The sequence below is a fragment of the Aspergillus steynii genome (genome assembly GCF_002849105.1).
Source record: "Aspergillus steynii IBT 23096 chromosome Unknown P170scaffold_4, whole genome shotgun sequence".
Taxonomy (NCBI): Eukaryota; Fungi; Ascomycota; class Eurotiomycetes; order Eurotiales; family Aspergillaceae; genus Aspergillus; species Aspergillus steynii.
This window is the reverse complement of record NW_020194401.1, coordinates 259081-279630: the sequence shown is the minus strand read 5'-3', so window position 1 is coordinate 279630 and position 20550 is coordinate 259081. Positions and strand designations below refer to the sequence as shown.

General features: G+C 50.2%; 4 protein-coding genes across 4 annotated transcripts; 2 read left to right on the top strand and 2 right to left on the bottom strand.

Moving 5' to 3' along the window:
- Positions 1-10: 10 nt before the first annotated feature.
- Positions 11-837, top strand: P170DRAFT_314628 (phosphoglycerate mutase family protein-like protein; the record flags this gene model as incomplete). The annotated part of the gene is made up of 4 exons (XM_024843274.1): positions 11-64; positions 119-466; positions 520-679; positions 743-837. Coding segments are annotated over 4 exons (657 nt in total), but the record flags the coding sequence as incomplete, so codon positions are not given.
- Positions 838-2320: 1483 nt separating this feature from the next.
- P170DRAFT_509439 (uncharacterized protein) lies at positions 2321-7425 on the bottom strand. The gene is made up of 4 exons (XM_024854673.1): positions 6757-7425; positions 6093-6707; positions 5747-5970; positions 2321-5689 (listed from the first exon to the last, which is right to left on the bottom strand). Exons 1-4 carry the CDS (start codon positions 7172-7174, stop codon positions 2501-2503), a joined length of 4446 nt encoding a protein of 1481 aa, XP_024703995.1. The 5' UTR covers positions 7175-7425; the 3' UTR covers positions 2321-2500.
- A 331-nt stretch (positions 7426-7756) lies between these two features.
- On the top strand, positions 7757-10887 carry P170DRAFT_382985 (uncharacterized protein). Its single transcript, XM_024845626.1, has 2 exons — positions 7757-7956; positions 8018-10887. Exons 1-2 carry the CDS (start codon positions 7854-7856, stop codon positions 10684-10686), a joined length of 2772 nt encoding a protein of 923 aa, XP_024703994.1. The 5' UTR covers positions 7757-7853; the 3' UTR covers positions 10687-10887.
- Positions 10888-11569: 682 nt separating this feature from the next.
- P170DRAFT_358230 (uncharacterized protein) lies at positions 11570-19971 on the bottom strand (the record flags this gene model as incomplete). Its single annotated transcript, XM_024844275.1, has 12 exons — positions 11570-12007; positions 12158-12442; positions 12894-15353; positions 15543-16599; positions 16807-17490; positions 17545-17704; positions 17767-18325; positions 18387-18601; positions 18761-19124; positions 19189-19321; positions 19503-19651; positions 19702-19971. 12 exons carry the CDS (start codon positions 19969-19971, stop codon positions 11570-11572), a joined length of 6774 nt encoding a protein of 2257 aa, XP_024703993.1.
- Positions 19972-20550: the final 579 nt, after the last annotated feature.

The following is a 20550-nucleotide window of genomic DNA, read 5'->3' as shown; positions in this document are numbered from 1 at the left end:
TCAGGCCAAAATGCCCCCGACTCTCTATGTTATTCGCCATGCACAAGGCGAACACAATGTCAATGTATATCCGCGATCGATCCTACCATGTCAATGTCGTTTCTAACACCGCCCATAGGACTCTCACCATCTCCGGGACGCACTGTTGACAGAGACCGGGAAAGCGCAGTGCAAAGAACTGCAGGAAAAGTTCCCACACCTTGAAGATATCGAAGTCATTCTTGCATCTCCGCTTCGACGCACTATACAGACTGCTGCCTTTACCTTCACACCAGAGCTTGGGAAACGACAAGTTCCTGTGATTTTGGTGCCCAAAGCCCAAGAGATCAGCGGTTTGAGATGTGATATCGGCCATGAGGCTTCTGTTATGAAATCGGAAGCCCCAAAGCTGATCGCTGATGCTGCCCCTGCGTGGGACGCTACGAACCTGGACATCACGTTTGTTGACGAGTCGTGGAATTCAAAGGTAGGTCCTCCGCCTGCGTCTTTGAGAAATACAGAAGCTAAGAACCCTCGCAGCAAGGGATCTACGCGCCTAATTTAACCGCCGTTCGGCAACGAGCTGCCGACATGCGAAATTGGATCTACAACCGTCCAGAGAAGCACATCGCGCTGGTGAATCACCGGGGGTTCTTGCATTACTTGACCGAAGATTGGACGGGCTACGTAAGAGGAAAAGGTATGTTTGCTTCATAACCGCCCTGTCTTCGTTAAAGATTGGCCAGCTCTGATCACTGAATAGGCACTGGCTACTTGAATTGCGAGTATCGGAAATTGGAATTTACCGAAGATTCTAACGACAAGGAGTCGCACATTCGAGAATGTGGTAGCACGTTGGAAAAACAGGCCAGGCCGGCTGGTTTGGATGCTCATTTAATTCACGAGATAGAAGAAGTGGAGAAGGCGTCATAGGCATAGTGAGAATGAGGGGCGGAAGGCGAAACGGGAAGACAACAAATCTTATATAGCAAATATAGAAGCTATGGTTATAGACAACCTCGATGGTTATAGGAAATTTCGAAGCATGAAATTTGCTTGAGAAAGATTATGTACGTAATTCAATCAAGGGCTTTGCATGTGCCTATCCAATTTGATCAACACGAAGGTCAATGTGAGGATGTTTCCAGGAAAGGTTTGGAGCGATACTGACAAAGAGACAAAGAGCAAGATAGCCATGGTCTTATCAAGGCCGAATTTGCCCTGCGCATGTTCCGCCGCTGAGCTCTACCGATGGTTTTAAGTTTATCACCAATGCATTGAAGTGAACTTGGCTTACACCAGCTGTGCTAACAGAGGTGCTATAAATCAAGTTCTTGTTAGTTGAAATATCAACGACCCAGAATCTGCTTTGAAAAGAAATCAGTCTAAGCTAGCTCGCGGGATTTCATACGTAAAAAGATCCAAGAAGATAATCAAACCCGTATCGTAGATTTTCTGTGAAGCTGACTGATTGCGAGGGTGCTTCTTTTTAGAAACCGACCAACGAATGCACTATCCATCCGGAGTGTATTCCGATCCGGACGCATCCAGGAATGGTTGCACATGGCATGTAGCATCCGTGGATGAAAGATCCGGTGAAGAATGTGCCTCCCCGAAGCCCATAGTCGAGTAATGAGCAGAGACTTAGCGAACACCACCGAGTAATAGACAAAGTATCAAGAATGCAAGGGAGACAAAAAGAAAGGGAATTCCATTCCTCAGGCCCGATGCGTGACTCGGCAACCTTGCCTTTTATGGACACCCACTACATCACCCAATCGGACAATATCCCGCGCCGGTACATGATCCGAGATAAGACACTCGCCATCTAGGTAGCTTATTACAACTGCAAGGAGATGTCTGGGATAGGATCCTAAAAAATGACCTGAATTGATACGAGGCGAATTGTGAAATCGACTTTACTAACGTGAATCGCCAGAGAGGACCATCGAGATGGTAATAGGCGATTTTATCTTTATGTGTCTGCGGCTCTTGTTAATGCAGAATTAAACAAAGAAGTCATTTTGTTTCAATGGAACGTAAAGGAAATGTATTTGCTTGTGTACCAGTAATAGAGCAGTAAGGACAAGGTCGTTTTCATAAACATAACAACCACGTCAGATGCCTCAAGCAGAATATATATCGGTTGTGCTATACAGACTTCCCTTTCAACAGCAGCCTAAAATCTGGTGAAGAAACAATAATCCAGCTGCCACATAAGCTGTGTCAAAGGCCATCATGCAGGAAATATGCAACTAATGTAACTGTCTGGTTATCTGGCCAACCAGCTGCTTTTCTAAAAATAGCTTTATCAGAATACGAGCACCGGATCATATGCCTCGACCAAGAAAATAACCCCGGATATTTTGCATTGTCATTTGCGACTATAATTAACCACACCGTCTGCTTAGCGTAACAGACTAGTGCTTTCCACATAGAAAAAGAAAAACTGAATGCGAAAACTAAACAGAAAAATGAAAGAAATTAGGGTACGTGGAATGCTGGCTTGCCTCAAAGTGCTCTAATCCTCTTTCCCCTGTCCCTGTCCACCCCCATCCCATGGTCTCACCCACATCGAACTCATCGACAAAACCAACACCATCACCATCAATATACTATGTACACTGAACAGACGTCGCTCGAGCTTCACGCTAAAACCGACTCCAGTCTCTGGCGGTGATGATGGCTTTTCGAGCGAACCCAAGATGGTTCCATTGGGTTGAGAAGCGACGGAAAAAGACGGTCCATTGCCACGGCTCGGATCTCTAGTAGTCGTGCTTTGTTTGTTACTACCGCAAACACAGTTGAGGTCGTGGTAGTCAAGTAACAGGTTCGCGATATTCGGGTATATCCCTTGCATCCCGATCGCGAGTTGAAGTGGGGTGAGACCCTTGCTATCAACATTGCCATTGCAGATCTGCCCTCGGAAGATTTTGTACATTGATTCAGATGCTGCATATGAGGATCCAAGCAGCAGACGTGGTATCACGAGCTGTTTCACGCGTGTAGTGAGACGATGAAGTACCTTGACAGTGCGGGATGACGAAGGTGTGTCTCCAAGCAGCAAGCATAGTATTTCAAACTGTTTTGCGCGAACTGCGAGGTGTAGGAGTGTGACGCTAGTGATGATATCCTTATGCGCGAGGTCTGGTCTACTCGCTCCATTATCGACAATCACGTCATGGAGAGTGGACCAGTGACCGTGTTTCGCGAGGACTAGTGCGGGGAGGTCTTTCAGCGACTTTGCTCCCGAGGACTTGAGCGTGAGGTCGGGTCTTTCGATGTCTTCGCCTGGAGATAGGACTCGCATGGTCTCTGTATTGCCAAGCAGTGATGCAAGTGTGAACGGTGTACAGCCCCGCTCATCGGGCATCTCGGGGTCTGCGCCGTAGTTCAGTAATGTCCTGGCAGTGGTCGCTGCGTGGTTGCCATTCGATAGAGCAGCATAATGGAGTGGTGTTAGTCCGTTTTTGTCGACAGTGTTTATAGATGATATTCCTTTCTGCAGCAGAGCGGAGTATAGCGGGATGATCTTAGAGTAATCAGCTGCGCTTGCGATGTGCATGATGTTCTTCTCTGCATGCAGATCAAGGGCGTCGCACTCAAGCAAGGCAGCAACAGCGAGCGCCTTTTTCTTTGCCACTGCATGCGCGAGAACTGTAGTATTGTTCCGGTATATGAAGTTGGGGTTGGCGCCATAGCGTAAGAGCAATGAGACTATCATGGACTGCTTCTTTAGAGGCTTTTCTGGTACTGCTTCCGGACATGTATCTACAGCGATCCAAAGCGCGGTGTATCCCTCTCTGTTTCGAGCGTTTATGTCGACAGACTCCGCCAGAAGCCTTCCAGCGAAGCCATAATGATCGAATTGGACTGCGTACATGAGGAGGGTTCTTGTTGTATATCCAAAGTCGAACATGTAGTTGAGGGTGAGATTCCGCTTCTTCAACTGCATGTTTACAATCTCCATGCGCTCATTCAGTTTGCGATATGACGGATCTGCTGATGTTCCAGCTACAACGGCAATAGTATCGTCGTCTACGGGCAGTCCCGACGAGAGCAGTTCGACAGTTTTCAGGTGGCCCCTAACGCACGCATATCGCAGAGGAGTGCAACGACGCTGATTCTCGGGTGCATTGATGGTATACCCTTTGGCTTTCAGATTGCGGATTATATCTTCCAAGCCATACCACGCACATAGGTGAAAGACGTTAATGCCGTCGTGGATCCAGGCCGACGGCGAGCTTTCCCCCTTGAGTAGCGCCATGGCCTTAACTATCATTCTGACATTACTGTCGTCTGTCAGAAATGCCATCGCTTTGGACTCAACCTCTTCGCTGTCTTTATTAAACTTCATACAGGCGCTGCGAACGTGGTCTCCCCAGTGCTCCAGAACATACGACGCAAATGGGTACGCGACGCTGTCTGCACAGTGCCTTACGAAGTCAGGATCCCTGAGATACTTCAGGCAGAGGAGAGCCGTCTTCGACTTGGCATTTCTCAACGGCGTGCCCTCAGCACAGCTCTTGAGGACTTTAGGTAGGGTCCAATGAAAGAAGTCCACATATGCATGCTTCTCGTCGGCCTTTTCAATGAGAATCAACCCGTTTGTAGCTTTCAGGATCGACACACGGTCGTCTAGACTTTCCTGTCGAATCACGCCTGAGTCACCCCCAAGAGCCAACGCCTGCTGCAGTGCTAGAATATTCAGCCGTTGACGGGCAGTCATCATCAACATAAATGTATTGAATACCAGCTTTTCCTCACGTTTTATCCCACGGCGCTTGATCCCCTCGATCTTTCCGGTTACATACACCCCCAACGGGGTGACCGGGATTTGAACCAGAAGCTCCAGGAGATGGCCACTGTTGCCCGGATTTTTATCTGGTTCCAGCAGCCAGTCAATCCAAGTCTGAGCAACGAGGAAGTTTTTCTGAGAGTGGGAATCTATCTTCTTAGCAACCAGCGGAATCATGTCCCGGTGGCATTGCAAGAATCGCGCCGTACCAGAGGGCTTCCATGCACGGTCAAATTGACGCCGATCGTACCGTCGAGAACCAGGGTCGACGGCCTCCCGAAGCCTGTGGATGCACAACTGCTCAATCTCGTCCGGCCGGGCTCGTACTTCGACGCGAATGGTGTCGTTGGTCACGTCATCTTTATGGCCAAGGGGACAGGAAAAACCGGCTTCTTTGCATTTCAGGCATAGGTCATAGTCATGGTCGTTGTCGGAGCAGTGAAAGTATATGGTGAGCTTTTCCTCCCTGCATCCGCATCCATCGCAGTTGATTTGGTTGACTGCCTGTCGGTCGCTAGGAGATGTCGTGAGAATGCTCAAGTTATAATTTTTCCTGATCAGGTCGAGCGGGTACGCTTTCAGAATTTTCACGGCGTCTTCGGAACATTGATAGAGCCCATCGACAATCAGGTAAACCCTATCATGCGTCTTCAATAGTTCCTCGAACGACTGTTTAAGGATCGCCTCGGACAGAAGACGACTGTGGTAGGCGTCCCTGAGCGTTGTGGGTATCTTGCAGGGCTGACCAGTAGAGTCTTGAAACCTGAGCAATTGCTGCACCATGCTGCCTAGGAGATTTACCGGCGTCTGGAGCCCCTGGCGGTCTTCCTCGTCACTCAGGTAAATGTAGATGACCGGTGAAGACGACTGCGTGTGCTGCAGATGGTTCACTATCAGAGCGCAGAGATGGGTCTGGAGAATGGATTAGGATCGACAAATAACAGCAATAGAAGTGTGCATGCAATGTACCTTGCCTGTGCCTGCTTCTCCGTAGCATCGAAGGTGACAAGGATCCTTTTTGACCCAATACTTGAATTCGCCCGAGTCCTTTATCAGCCACTGTCCTGTGGACACGCTCTTGTCATACAACTCCTGCTGTTTGTTCCGGAAATCTAGGCGAGTGAGCCAACCCAAAACATTCTCATAGTAACTATCATCAATGTTTTGCTTTATCTGGTCAACCTTGAGAATTACTGCACCACAAATGCTAGGTTAGCATAGCCTCCGAATGCATCTGAACAGCGACTCAACGGATACTTGGACGTCGAGGCATTCCTTTCCCAGCCCTTTCGAAAGGGAAGAGGGGTTGACGTACACTTTGAGGCCATTTCTTCCCGCTCAACCTCCTGAGCCTGAATTCGGTCCAGCAGGTCTTTGGCATAAGCAGCTGCTGTAAGCGCCGCATACGGCTGCCACAGGTCAATTTTATGGGTATCAGCGTAGTCCGAAATGCCTCTAATAACAAGGCACTGGAAATTGTTCATTAAGCCGGCTGCCTCCATTTCAAAACATAAGACATTGAGGTCTTTCCGCATCTTGTCACGGATGTGAGGATCCCGATGGAGAGTGTTGCCGGACGCGATGAGCCCATAATGAACGACAGGGCCATTCTGCGGCCTCAACCGCCGAGGAATCACCTGGGCTCTATCACAGTCTCGGCAGTGTCGCTCTTGCGTTTTAGGATGACGGTATTCCGGAGAAAACAACAAATCATGATCCCGGCCCGGGAAATGAAAATAGTTCATGCGTAGGTCTTCGAGCTTCGACTGCGCTTCTTTGATATACCTTGACATATTTCCTCCATGAAACCTGTGATCCCCGGAGAGTCTGTTGGCAGCATTCAAGAGTAGGGTGCCAGGGCTGTTCAGGTGGTTGCGAATCTTGAATCCTTCGGGTTCTTGCTTACCCAGGTCGTACTGCACGACCCCACCTATATCACCTCTCAGCTGGTGTCCAGACGCCGTGGAAGATCAACTCACTTTCAGACCCTTCGGGTTTGCTCACGACGACATCACCAAGATGGATGTCCGTCGTCTGTTCTCCCGGGTCGTCTGACTTGGCATCCAAAGCACCACCGCCAATACCCACCATCAACCCGAAGCGGATTTCCCGGAAGGTTCGAAGCATGTTGGTGACATCGGTCGAAGCATTGGTCGTTCCCGATCGAGTAATTTGGGCTATGACGACGTTGTGCTCCCCGATGCGCCCGAGGGTATAGATATTAGGATCGCCCGGAGGACAAGATGGGGCCTGGTGTTCTGCGTCGAGAAGAGCTCTAGCGGCATCGTACTCATAATTTAGTACGCAGAGCCAGCCCACTGTGTACTTGTTGCAACTGAGCTTGGGGAGAGTTTCGAATGTCGAGTTCATGGTCAATATCGCAAGGAGAAATTTCATCCGCGGGGCGGTGTTTTTGTCGAGATTGTCGGGATATGTTCAGTTGACTCTGGACGGGGTCGAGGTCGACTGACTCAGGTCCAGAGGCTGAGCGCAGGAGAATGTGACAATGTAACCCTACATGCAGGACCCCTAAACCCGAGAAAGTTAAGCTCCCAGCCGGGGAAGGCGGAGATGAGTGTGGATGAGACTGCCAAGACAAGGCTCAGGGTCGATCGTGATGTTGTTCGCAAAACCAAGAATGACACTCGGCAGGACGATACCACCATATGCAAGGCACTTGATGCGGGTCATTTCGGAGACTTAGTATCAGCCATGATGAGATGGATGGTTGCCCAATTCAGGCAGGATACGTGGCTGCCTATGCGTCAGCGACACGGAAAATTGATAGATATGGCCTGGGTCGGTCATCTGACGCCATTGGGCTGCAGATGGCTGGTGAGCGACGCGGTTTGATAGGCGGGGCTACACCGTGCCTTACTCGGCCAAGATGAGGCTGTACGGCTAGGATAGGATGGATGTCACCGAAGACGAGCATACCCCTCTCCAACTGCACCTCCAACTGTGACGCAGTTGGAAGAAGCAAACATCGATGTCTCGCTCGAGCCTGAAGGTGCTGGCATAAATATTGAAGATACCTGCGTTCTCGAAGGCTGGTGAGTGCCACAACACGGTCAACATGCCAGACAAAACGAACATACTTCTGCTGGTTCTGCAAGCCCTAGTGCTGGCAGTGTCGGCGTCTCCTTCCACTGCGTGTGGTGACATTGTAAACCACAAGGGCATGTATATCCTGAGATACCAGATGCCAATACCTGTTGCTGACCACAGACTCTCTTCTAGACGCCACGTTCATCATTTTCAATGCGTCGCAAGCGTACGACTGCCTGAAAAGCGTTCCATTCAATCCAGACGTTGCTAGTCGTCTCATTCAATATTGGAACGACACAATCCAATTTCACAGCACCATAGCCTACCTTGCAAGCCCACCACCAGACTACCAGCAGCCGCGGGTGGATCTCGTTGCCGGATTAGCTGAAATCAAGAGTTACATCGACCAGGGATTGTTCCATAATCAGTACGCGTTTGAGGCCACCCTCAAACTGCTGCTCAATGCTGCACATGATGATCATCTCAGTATGACTGGAGGCATTCTTTCCACCTTCACCTTTGGATCTCCGTATGATCTTGTATCTGTGTCTTTGGACGGAAAGCAGCTACCGAAGGTGTACGTTGCAAATGAACTTCTTGCCAACGAGACAGCAGGGCTACCGTGGCAGCCGTCAGCCATTGCCACCATAAACGAAAAGAATGCCACTGAATTCTTGGAAGACTTTGCCGCTCGACAATCTGCTGGAAAGCTCGAGCCTCACGCGGACTGGAACATGCTGATGCGGAGTGGCGCGTTGGAAGCCCAGGGGCTCCTGGAAGTCTTCTATGGAGCTGCTTCCTTGTACCCAGGCGAGTCAATCAAACTTGTGTTTGAGAACGGCACAGTGCGCGCCCCTGTTCCCTGGCAGGCTGTGTACCTTGGCCCCGAGTATACCGGCCCCTTGGAGACCGGTGGGGACTTTTACAACTTTTTTGTCTTGGGTAATCCCCCGGCATCTTACAACAAAACTCTGCACCTCTCCTCGCAGCAATCTGCATCGAGTACATCGGTCGCAGCGTCTGAGCCTACCTCAGACTCCAACTCACGTCAGAAATTGTGGGACTCGGCATATCCGCCTCAGCCTGATGTTTTCCAACAAAACCATGCTTCGGATGCTAAAACGCTGCTGAGAGGGTACTTCCTACGGGAATCCTCGCTGGCTGTTCTGAGCATTCCCAAGTTCTCTTCAAACGGCAACAAAGAGTCAAAGACGTTTATTCAAACAATCAAGGACTTTCTCGAACTCAGCAAGAAGGCGGGTCTGAAGCGAGTCATCATTGACGTGCAGCAGAACAAGGGTGGACAGCCTCTGTTGGCCATTGAGACATTCAAGCTGTTCTTTCCTTTGAAAAAACCGTTCACTGGCAGCCGTAGGCGCAGAAGTCCGATGGCAGATGCCTTAGGTTCGACTTTGACGCCATACTGGGAGACATTCGCCCCAAACAACAGCTCATTAATCAGTAACGAGTGGGTCGTAACCAGTCGACTGGATGTACAGACAGGACAGGAATTCACCTCGTGGGAGAACTACTTCGGTTCGGCAGCGTCCTATGGCAAAGACAGCTATACAAAAACGGAAGAATACAACCTCAGAAACATGGAATTCACCCAAGAGGGAGGGAGTATCATCATCGACAGCGGGGGAGACCCCCAGCCTTACGAAGCGAAAGATATCATCATTCTCAGCGACGGCCTCTGCTCGTCTGCCTGTGCCATTTTCATGGAGCTGATGCACCACCAAGCCAATGTTTCCACCGTTGTAGTAGGCGGAAAGCCCGACTACTCCCCCATGCAAGCTCCCAGTGGAACGCGCGGTGCACGAGCATACGATACACGCCTGATAGACGAGGATATCAAGATCGCACAACAAATGGACAATAGCACGCAGGAAGTGCTTCCACCGCGGGATCTCGATTTCTTGATCTCTACCGCCAGCGTCAATCTGCGAGACCAGGTCCGTCACAATGACCGAACCAACTTACCCCTTCAATTCGTGTACGAACCAGCCAACTGCAGGATCTTCTTCACACCAAAGACCTGGTACAATTACACCAATCTCTGGATCTATGCAGCTGAGGCGGCGTGGCAAAACCCCAAGCGCTGCGTAGCCAGGTCCGACTCAAAAGCCGACCCCGTGCCCGATAACATCCCACCGCACGAGATCCATATCGATGACAATGAGCGCGTCGCTCCTCCACGTAAACATCAAACTGTCGACAACCCCTCCAACAACTTACAGGCCGGCCCGCAGGCGTTAACAAGTACAAACGGGGGTAAATGCGACAACCGCGGCTACTGTCCTGAGAAATTCATCTGCGAAAAAGTACAAGTATGCGGGGACAAGAAAACAACATATAAAGATGAGCGTTGTGTCCGCGGCTGCGGCGACCTCGTTGGGGAATGCGACCTTGGCTGGGACTGTGATTACGAAGACATCCGGGCATTTCCCCTAGAAGAGAAGAATCGAAAGACGGTGAAGATGAGCGGGATTTGTAAGCCCAAAAACGCGCTTGATTGCATTGGGGAATCCCACCTGAAGTCCGCGGATGTCGATGTTCGGAATGTTGAAGACTGCCTTTGGGATTTAGACACGGGCATACATGAACTCCATTGTTTCAACTTCAAAAATGACGTGCAGAGATGCCATATATTAAACACCTTGGAGGGCTATTGGCAACCCCAGTCTACTCGCTATTGCAGTATGCCAGATCTCGCGGAGTGGCAGAAAAATCAAACCTGTTACACTGAAGACCGCCACGCGTCCTATCAATGTGGCAAAGAAAAAGTTGTGCGGTTCCACTTCAACGAGGAGCAAGTGTATTTCGCTAACATTGAAACCGGTGAGCTTCATTGGAATTAAAATGAAAAGAGATGGGACACAATAACGGAAGCCTCGTTTTAGTTGAAGCATCGATGGGAAGGGTCGCGAAGTTTTGAAAGCGCCAAAACATAATTAACTAATATTTGCTTTATGATCCCTTCCCTTCTAGGGATTTCTCTTCTTTTCTTTATTTTTACGTGTTCTCAACGAAGTGCATATCCCTGAGCTTCTGAGATTCTGAGCCCTTTAATAAAAATGAACCTTGGGATTCGGCCGAACAGCGTCATGAGGCCAACATAAGCCGTGCCACAGATTGATTGATACAGTAGGTTGTTATCACCGTGTTCCCGTCTATACAACACAACAACAAACAAACACAAACAACATGGCTGGCTCCTCGGCAGGAGAGAAGAGAAAAAGAAACAAGAGCAAAAACATACAACAGCCGGGATTCGCTGGTGGTCACCCACCCAACTACTAACCGGCCGGCGTGAGGCTTAAGTACGGCTGAGCGGACGGGAAGCCCTGTTCTCCTCACCCTGTGGTCGTATGTACTTAGCGGTAGTGAATAATGGCATATATAGTATATTTACGTGACCATGTTAATAGGAGGAAGGTAGGTGCCTCAAAACCGGCGACCCTGGCAATCGCTAGTGTTGAAGTACCACTATTGATGTGGATTTAACGTGCTCTTTTGGTCGATGACAGAATGTAGACACCCCAGACCATCAAGTTACAGAAAGATACTTCATAGGAAGCTGTAATAGATTGCCAATGGACACTGTGCCATTGGACCGAGCTTCAACAGGCGGGAAGCTAAAACTGCTGATTCCTAGGGAGCATTAACATACCAGGGTGGACGAACAGACACTCAGCACATGTCTTAAGACGTCTACCACGATGCAGTCTGAAGAAGCTAAATTCAGCCATCCTTGAATCCCTCCAACATCCTCGCCACGACCTTACTACTCCCCGCAGCCAAGCTGCCGATCTCAGAAAATGATTTATTCGCGAGAATGTCAAAGACTGGCACGTCGGCATCCAGCTTTGCCTGGCACCAATTCCGCAGTTCCACCGCAATCAAAGAGTCAACTCCGTACCCGTTTAGCGGCTTGGATAGATCCAGGTTCTTAACCGGCACACCGAGAGCTTTACCCAGGCGATGCATAAGGCTTTCGGCAATCACGTCGGCCGCCTTTTCAACGGAGCGAATTCCTGCCAACTGCTGCACAACATCCACAGGTCCGTTTGCGCCGGTACTAGCTGCCTGTGTATCTTCTGCGTCCTGTATATTCCAGGTGCCGCTGAGCAAGGGGCGTTTCATTATGATTGGAACCTCGGTGCCGCGCGTGACGAAGTTCTGTGGCACCACAATTCCTGTCAAAACCTGCGACTTGAGCGGTGCGACTGGAATCTCCAAGGATGGATTGCAATGATACTCTAGAAGTGCAAACATGTCCTTCTGGGTAATACCGATGAACATGCCGGTGCCCATCAGAAGTGAGCGAACAGTGTCGTTGTCCCGCAGCACGCCGTCCTCTAACATCAGTCCAAGGTTGAACGTTGTTGCTCGCTCGCCCAATGAGTTTCGGTGGTGCACTAGGGCATCCTGGAAGGCACAGGCGGCCGAATAATTAACGGACGCAGTGCCACCTATCGCACCAGCGAAAGATGAATACATAATGAAAAAGTCCATGTTCTTGGGCAGCAGCCGGTGCAGGTGCCAACTTCCTGCGACCTTGGAGTCCACGGCCTGTTTCCAATCCCGGAAGGTCATGTTTTCGAATACCTTGTTCTATATATCGCTAGGTCAGCTGAATTGTAGTATCATCATGGATAGCAGAAATTGTGTGTAAAGGGCAGGCATACTCGGAGGACCATTGCTGATTGAATGCAACCCTTTATCGGGGGCATCAGCCTGCTGATTTCATCTAGCGTCTGTTGCAGACTGGCATAGTCGCTGATGTCACACGCACGTGTTTCAACCCGGGCGCCTTGCTCTCTTATATCTTGTATTACCTGCTTTGCTTCTGCATTGGGTGTTCTGGATCGAGAGAGCAATAGGAGGCATTTGGCACCTCGACTAGCCATCCACCTGGCCGTGCTACGTCCGATGCCCCCTAGTCCTCCAGCGATAACATATGTCGCATTTGGATCAAATTCCCAAGATCGTTGTACTTTGAGCTTTGTCTGGAGTTTTACTGTGGTCAGCCGTCGTAGGACCTGTTGTCTCATTAATTACTCACTTTCACAACATCCTTCTGCCTCATCTCGATAACAGTCTTCCCCGTATTTTGGCCGCCCTGCAAGTAGCGAAATGCTTTCTCGATTTCTGCAACACCGTATACATGAAGTGGCTGCGGTGCTCTAAGCTTACCCTGGGCGATCAGAGGCTCTATGTCGCTTCGTAGACGGCGCAAGAATTCGGGACGGTCCAGGTGCGCAATGAGATCAATCGCATGAAATGAAGCGTTCCGCGCGAAGGGCCGCATTGGAAGGCTACCATTCTCGAGTATGTCCTTCTTTCCAAGTTCCAAAAAGCGACCAAAGGGAGCCATGCACTGCCAGCTCTCCACCAGAAGATCTCCACTGAGAGAGTTCAGGATAACATCGACACCCCTTCCGGAGGTCATCCGTTGAATACCTTTGACAAACGACGTGCTTCTACTGTCGAAGATATGGTCCTCGCTGATTTGATATAAGTTCATCAGCAAGGTCTTTTTCTCCTCAGAGCCTACCGTGGCAAAGATCTCGGCTTTGCGTAACCTAGAAACCTGAATTGCCGCCTGCCCAGTCCCGCCTGCAGCGGAGTGTATCAGAACGGTTTCACGGGGTTGGATATTAGCGACATGAACAAGTGCGTAGAAAGCCGTATTCAAGACAACGGGGAGAGCAGCTGCTTCCGAAAAGCTCATCGAATCGGGTATAGGTATAGCATGGCTAGCCTTGCATCGTGTGTACGTTTGATAAGTTCCAAGCGCACCCGCAAAGACCCGATCCCCAACGGCCAGGTCAGTGACAGTGTCCCCGCGACGAGTCACCGTGCCAGAGCAATCAAGCCCCAAGATATCACCAGGAATACGACCTAAAGCGGTCAGGCAGTCACGGAAATTGACGCCACTGGCTTCGACTTGGATTTCAATTTCGTCTGCACCAAGGGGCTCATGTATGTTTTTGTCCGCCACAAACTGCAAAGTATCAAGAAGCCCAGGAGTCGTAATCTCGAGCCTCAAGCTATCGCAATCCCCAAAAGCTCTTTCTCCATTTTCTGTCTCTACGGCGAGGGCAGGCAGCTGCCGATTGAGGTAGCCCCCCTCGATCAGGCGATCCACGCAGAGAGAACCGTCTCTCTCCACGTACTCTTGCTCGCATTCATCCACTGGCTTGGTGACAACATCCTGGAATACTTTCAACGTCTTGGACGCGATCCATGCTGAATCAAGGGTCGCTGCTTCCAGGGACAGAGTAATAAACTTGGAAGCGTTCTTTTCTAGTCGAAGGCCTCGAAACGCGCCCTGAATCATGGCGTGATCGGGTAATTGTGGTCTTGATCCACCACCACGGCAGACCCAAAGCAGCCCATCGGCAGCCAGAAAGATTTGCTTGAGGTGCGCAAAAGAGCTTTCAGTCATGCGAGACATGAAAGAATCTCCAAGCTCAACGATGATAATAAAAAGCCATGTTCCCTGCCCGGCCAAACGAGCAGCATCGGAAAGCCTGGTCACAGTGGTTTCTGGAGCAGCCATGTTTTTAATCCTTTGAGACAAAGTCTGAGCGACACTAATTTGGACGGGATCGCTCTCGTCTAAGACAATAGCGGTTCTCGGGGGATGGAGTTTGGGGGAACCATCGTCGACCACGGCGGTGGATATTATAGCACTGTACTCATGATGCACGGGATCGTCATAATCGGTCAATTCCAGCTCGACACCAGAGAAGCCAGCCTTCAACAAAAGACTATGCCAGACTTCTGCCGATACTAGCGCGCTAAACTCTCGGTGCGCGTCTTTGAAGCGCCACCAACCTGGAAGGAGTCCGAAGGCAAAACCCGTGCGGATGGCTTCGGGAATAGTCAGCTCCAGTAAAAGCAGCTTACCCTCGGGCTTAAGTAGCTCCCGCACGTGTTTCAAGGTTGTATCAAGATCCTGAGTTGCATGCAACACATTTTCGGCAATTATCATATCATACACCCCAAGCTCAAACCCTTGGGCCACGGGATTCTTCTCGATGTCCAGTACTTGGAACGTCACTCTGTCTTTGAGCGAGTCAAACAAGGACTCGGCGGCGGGGAAGAATCCAGCGGAAATATCGGTGTATGTATAGTGAGAAAAACGAGGATTTCCTGCGCCTGAGATACCGGATCCATCTTGGGTCAGTGTATCCAGAACATATTTTGTCATACCCCCGGTTCCGGCACCAATCTCGAGGACTCTCATGCGCGGGTTCTTGTGCGCATACAGGTCGAGAAAAACCAGGGACTTGAGCAGTCCGTTGTTCATTTTGTTGTGTGCTCGATAGTAATCCTTGACAAGAGAAGAGTGAAACATTAGATGTAGAGCGTCGGACTTTCCCTTCAGTATGTCGTCGAGATTTCGAGCAATCACCGCAAAGAAACTGCCCCGAACGTCCTGAGACTCTACTCGAGCAAGTAGGTCATTAAAGAAAACATCGTCGGTCATATGAGGTTCAGTTTCAACACCAAAAGACTCATGACGGTCAAGTTTCTCCGCTTCTCTTTTCATCCATGCCACGTATTGTCTAAGATGAGGGGGCATCTCGGCGATACCAGTCTGTCTGAGTCTCTCTGACATGCGTGGAACACAGAGATACAGCAACAGCTTCACCTCATAATCCAGCAGGGGCGGCGCGGCTAGAGTGGGAACGGTTTTGTCGACATACTGCCGGAGCTCCTCTGGGGCCAAGAGTTCAATGTCGGGCCTCGTGTCAAAGTTCCAGCACAGTCTTCGACTATCCTGAGATGCTACGGAGGCTCCCCTGATGAATTTGGCATCAAGTCCACTAGCCGAAAAGAGGGTTTCGTGACCAGAAAAGTCCAGAGCAACGACATTCGAAGTAGTTTTGTCTAGGCCGGTAAGGCTGGATTTGTTCCACGCCACGATCGAATTATGGTCTCGTACCTTTTCTGAGATCCACATCTGTTGAATACCTATCATAACACAGGGAAATACCTTCTTGCCTCCGTCGGTAACAGGTATGAGCCCAAGATGGAACAATCCGTCCAGCGAGGCCGGATGGATGACAAAGTCTGTTTGACTCAATTTCCTGCTATTGGTCGTCCAAGATAAGAGATCGATGTGACCCCAACATTCTAGGTGATCATTGTAAGCTGTCTGCTTGACAGCTTGATGCGCAGGTCCGAACATGATGCCATCTGCGGCCAATCGATTGTAAAATTGATCCATCTTTACCGTGCGACTGCAGGTTGCTTGGACGCGAGCGAGCTCGGCGGCGTGATCTTCGGCCTCGAGCTTAGTCTGGATATTACTGTCAACATGACCACTATCCCGCATGTAGACAACTCGAATCTGGCCACGACATGCTTCAGTCCAAGCGGCGTTATCAATGCAATACATATGAAATTCGCGCCAACCGTCATCGCGGTCCGTAGTCTGCCCGGTTGAGCAGATATAAAACTCGACTTCGACACCATCCGTATCTGCTGAGATGCCGACCGGTCGGAAGAACTGGATGTCTTTCAACTTATAAACAGCCAACTTGTCTGGAGCTGGTGAAACACTGAGTAGGCTTCTGACACCTTCGATCGCCATCGCAATGACAGCAGCGCCGGGCAGTATGTTTGCACGAGAAACAACATGGCCTTGGAGCCAAGGGTCTTCAGAAATTCTGATGCGCCGCCGCCATTTGGCCTGATACGGGTTCCAGTCCGGAACTCGGATACCTAGAAAGTCATGTCGCGGTGCTTGGCGAAACCTGTTGCCCAGGCTGAGTCGCGACTCACGCCAGTAGGATCTGGAATGATCAAATGGATATTTAGGTAGGCTGGTCAAAGGTAGTGCACTTGAGCGATTTGGGGAACTAATCCCATTGACTGCTTGGATGCTAATGTGATGGCCCCGACAGTGAAGATACCCGAAAGCGTTGAGAACTGTTTCGATGGCATTGACGCCGCGAATCAACGCCGAGGAATAGCCAGGAGCAGGGCCTTTTGCAGGTCCTGCGGCTAAGGTGTCCTCGATTTGTCGTCGAAGTGTTGAGTGCGGTCCTATCTCTAAGATGTCCTGGAACAGGAACTGCGGACGACTGACCTCATGTGGGGACGTTTTGTCCCCGATGACACGCAGGGATCCTGCTCTGCTCAGTGCCTTCGCGAAGCGCACTGGAGATACCATGTTGTCCACCCAATAGCGCCTCTGGCAGACCTCTCTCGATGTCACAGGCTCGCCCGTGACGGAGGATATCATCACAGTCGCTAGACTGCCTGGCCTCCCAGTCAAGGAGTCAAGGGAGTCGTAATATCTCTTGGCGATGGCTTCCATATGTGAAGAATGATACGCTACCGGAACCGCGAGCTTTCGAGCGAAGATGCCGTCTGCGTCTAATAGCCGTTTCAAGCATTCAATTTGCTGTAAATCGCCGGTAACAGTGACACTGCGAGGGCTGTTGATGCAGCCTACAGTAATACCTTTCTTGCCATGCTGCATTCCAACAGCATCTAGGTAAGGTTGGATCTGTGAATCGGAAGCGCCAGCCGCGAGCATAGCACCTTCGTGGGTGTTACCACTGACAAGCAGCGAAGCCAAGAGCCCCCTATAATAAGCCACGCGGATCGCAGAGCGTTTGTCGAGAAAACCGACGGAATACCTGGTCGAGCAAAGTTTTAGCAATTCTATTCATAATCTGGTGCATGCCTCTTACGCTGCTGCAATTTCTCCAGAGGAGTGCCCAATAACAACCGTGGCTTTGACACCGACCGCCTCGAGCAAATCCACCAAACCTATCTGGACAGCCGTACACAGTGTCTGGCTGATTTCGGGGTCATTGATTCTGCTTTCGTTTGGTGCCCGAGAAAGCTCATCTGGAATACATAAACGAAATTTTCAAATTTGTCTGGAGTGACAAGCGGGTAGAATACTATACCAAGGAGGTTCCACTCGCAACCGATTGATTTCAGCGTTGTCGCGCTCACCGACAAGGCTTCCCTATAAGAGTCATAGATACGTAACTCTCGCCCCATAGAATACCATTGTGCTCCCTGACCAGTAAAACAGAGGGCTAGCTTAGGGGCAACAAGCGCTTTGACCGGTGTGGATAATTTAAGCCCTTGGGTGAGGCTATTCAGAGAGGCGCAGGTGACAAACGAGCGCCAGAGCAGCGTACTTCGTCGTTCACTCAACGTGTATGCCAGCTGCCCGACGTAATCTTGATTGGAGGGATACGGACCAACGGCATGATACTGATTATAAGCAGACTGAAGCCGACCTATACCACCTTCATCCTGGGCCGAGAATACTAGGAGCTTTGGGTCCTCGAGTCGGTCCGACGACGTTTTGGATGTACTGGCTGTAATTCCTCTGGACTTTAAGTGGTTCTCAGCATCCTCCATGACAATGTGTGCGTTTGTTCCACCGAAACCAAAGGAATTGATTGACAATCTCCGTAGCCCCTTTGATGGCCAGCGCACTGTCGTTTTCGGGAACTGCGAAAGGGTTTTAACGCCATAATTGCCAGGCCGCGGGAGATGAGAGGTGGTAAGGTACCTGTAGATTGGGATGCTCCACTGCAATTGCCGGATTGACAACCTCGAGCCCCGCAATGGGAGGAATCTCTCCCTGCTCGAGCACCAAAACACTTTTGATGACGCTCGCGATAGCGCTGGCGTCCTCCAGATGACCTATGTTCGCCTTGACGGAGCCAACATAAAGTGGAATTGAACTACCAAATGCATCACTGATTGCCCCGGCTTCAATTGGATCTGCCAAACAAACCGTCAGCCAAGAAGGCACAAATGGCGGGGAATAGAAGAAAAAAAGGGGGGGGGGGGAAGAAAATAAAGATAAATAAAGAAACAAAGTAAGAAACCAAGCAAAAGAAAGAGATAAGAGAAAGAAGAAGGATTATGGCTCAGACTTACCTCCAACAGGTGTACCCGTGCCATGGCTTTCAATGTATCTGGTGTCCTTCATATCAAGACCAGCTTTCTGATATGTTTGCCGGATCAGGTCAGCTTGAGCTGTTCGGCTTGGCTGAACGATCCCTGGTGTATGGCCGTCCTGATTTATGCCCGTGGCACGCACCACAGCCCGGATGGTGTCGTGGTCGCGCAAAGCCCCGTCAACGGACTTGAGGATAATAACGCCGAAACCCTCCCCTCGACCGTAGCCATTTGCGCTTTGATCAAAACTCCAGCTGCGGCCGTCCGGAGATAAGAAGTTCTGATTGTTAAGAAACATAGCCATATCAGGATTGATCAACAGGTTGACACCAGCGACAATAGCCTACATAAGCGTTAATGTGGGAACAGAATGTGTGGTTAGATGTTCACCGAATGGCCAGTCTCACCAGATCAGATTCTCCGGCCCGGATCCCTTGACAGGCCGCGTGTATAGCTACAAGAGCGCTGGAGCAAGCAGTCCCGACATGGATAGAAGCACCATGAAGATCAAAGAACCAGCTGATTCGATTGGCCAGGATACTGGATGCCAGCCCGCTTGCCCCATAACGGCCCCCGAACTGCGGGTCCTTTGTTGAGAAGGCTTTGTAGTCATCTCCAGAGCCAGATGTGTAAACAGAGGTGTTGGAGTTGGCAATGTTACCCAGTGGAATTCCGGCTGGGACATGATTAGATCATGAGCAAGGCAATCCCGGCAGGGAACTAACCGTTTTCCAACGCATGGTAAGTTGTTTCTAGCAATATTCGTGACTGCGGATCAATCTCAGCCGCCTCAGCAGGTCCGATTTTGAAGAAAGGGGCGTCAAACGCCCCAAGATCGCCGTTAATAAAATGGGCGCCTTTAAGCGGAAACTAACAGACTTAGTTCCTATCTTGCCATAGATTCAGTAAGAGGAGCTTACACTGTTCAATCGCTCATCGTCAGGATCATATATGCCAGTTGGGTTCAGCCGGCTTGGGGGAAAAGGCGACCAAGCAGATCGACCAGCAGACAGTGTCTCCCAGAGTGAGTCTACGGACTCTATTCCTTGGGGGAGCTTGAAGGCAATACCAATGACCGCAATTGGCAACGCGTCATTCGCTGTCTCACCACGAAGGTCCCGGTTGCCATGCAATCCAGTTCCATCCGAAAGACCAGGGCCACATAGTGCGTCTCGCAAGGTTTCTGTCATCTTGTCAGATCTCACCAGGTTGTGATATGACCTCGATGCAATCTGCGTAATATTGTAGGCCAAAGCTGATACCGACGCGCTGCTATATATGGAAGACTGTCTATGAAGATGACAGCGAAGAAAAAGCCGTAAGGAAATGTGATTGGGCAATCAAACGCACATTGGTCTGTTGGGTGCCCAGTCTGTTTTGAAATGCATGTAGCCTCCCAGTTTCACGTTGAATCCATGGTTTGCTGTGTATTACGGTGGTCTTTTCTATACAGTGTAATGGACAGGCGATAGCTAACACCAGAATTAGTGGGAATGACTGTTCTACACTAACCGCAACACAGAGCAAACATATCATGAACTCGACGATGGCTTTTTACCTGCTTATCTTACCATTCACAAAATGACCAGAGCCCAGAGCGGTAATTAGCATACAGTCTGATTGCTGTGATAGTTGCTTCAATGACCGCATAGTGGCGTGAGACAACGCCAAGAATGTAGGCTAGAGGATGAAGCTAAAAAGTGTAGGTGAGGGGTTGGACAGGCAGAAGCCAGCCTCGCGCCACTGAGGAGAAACCCTGGTTCCCTTTA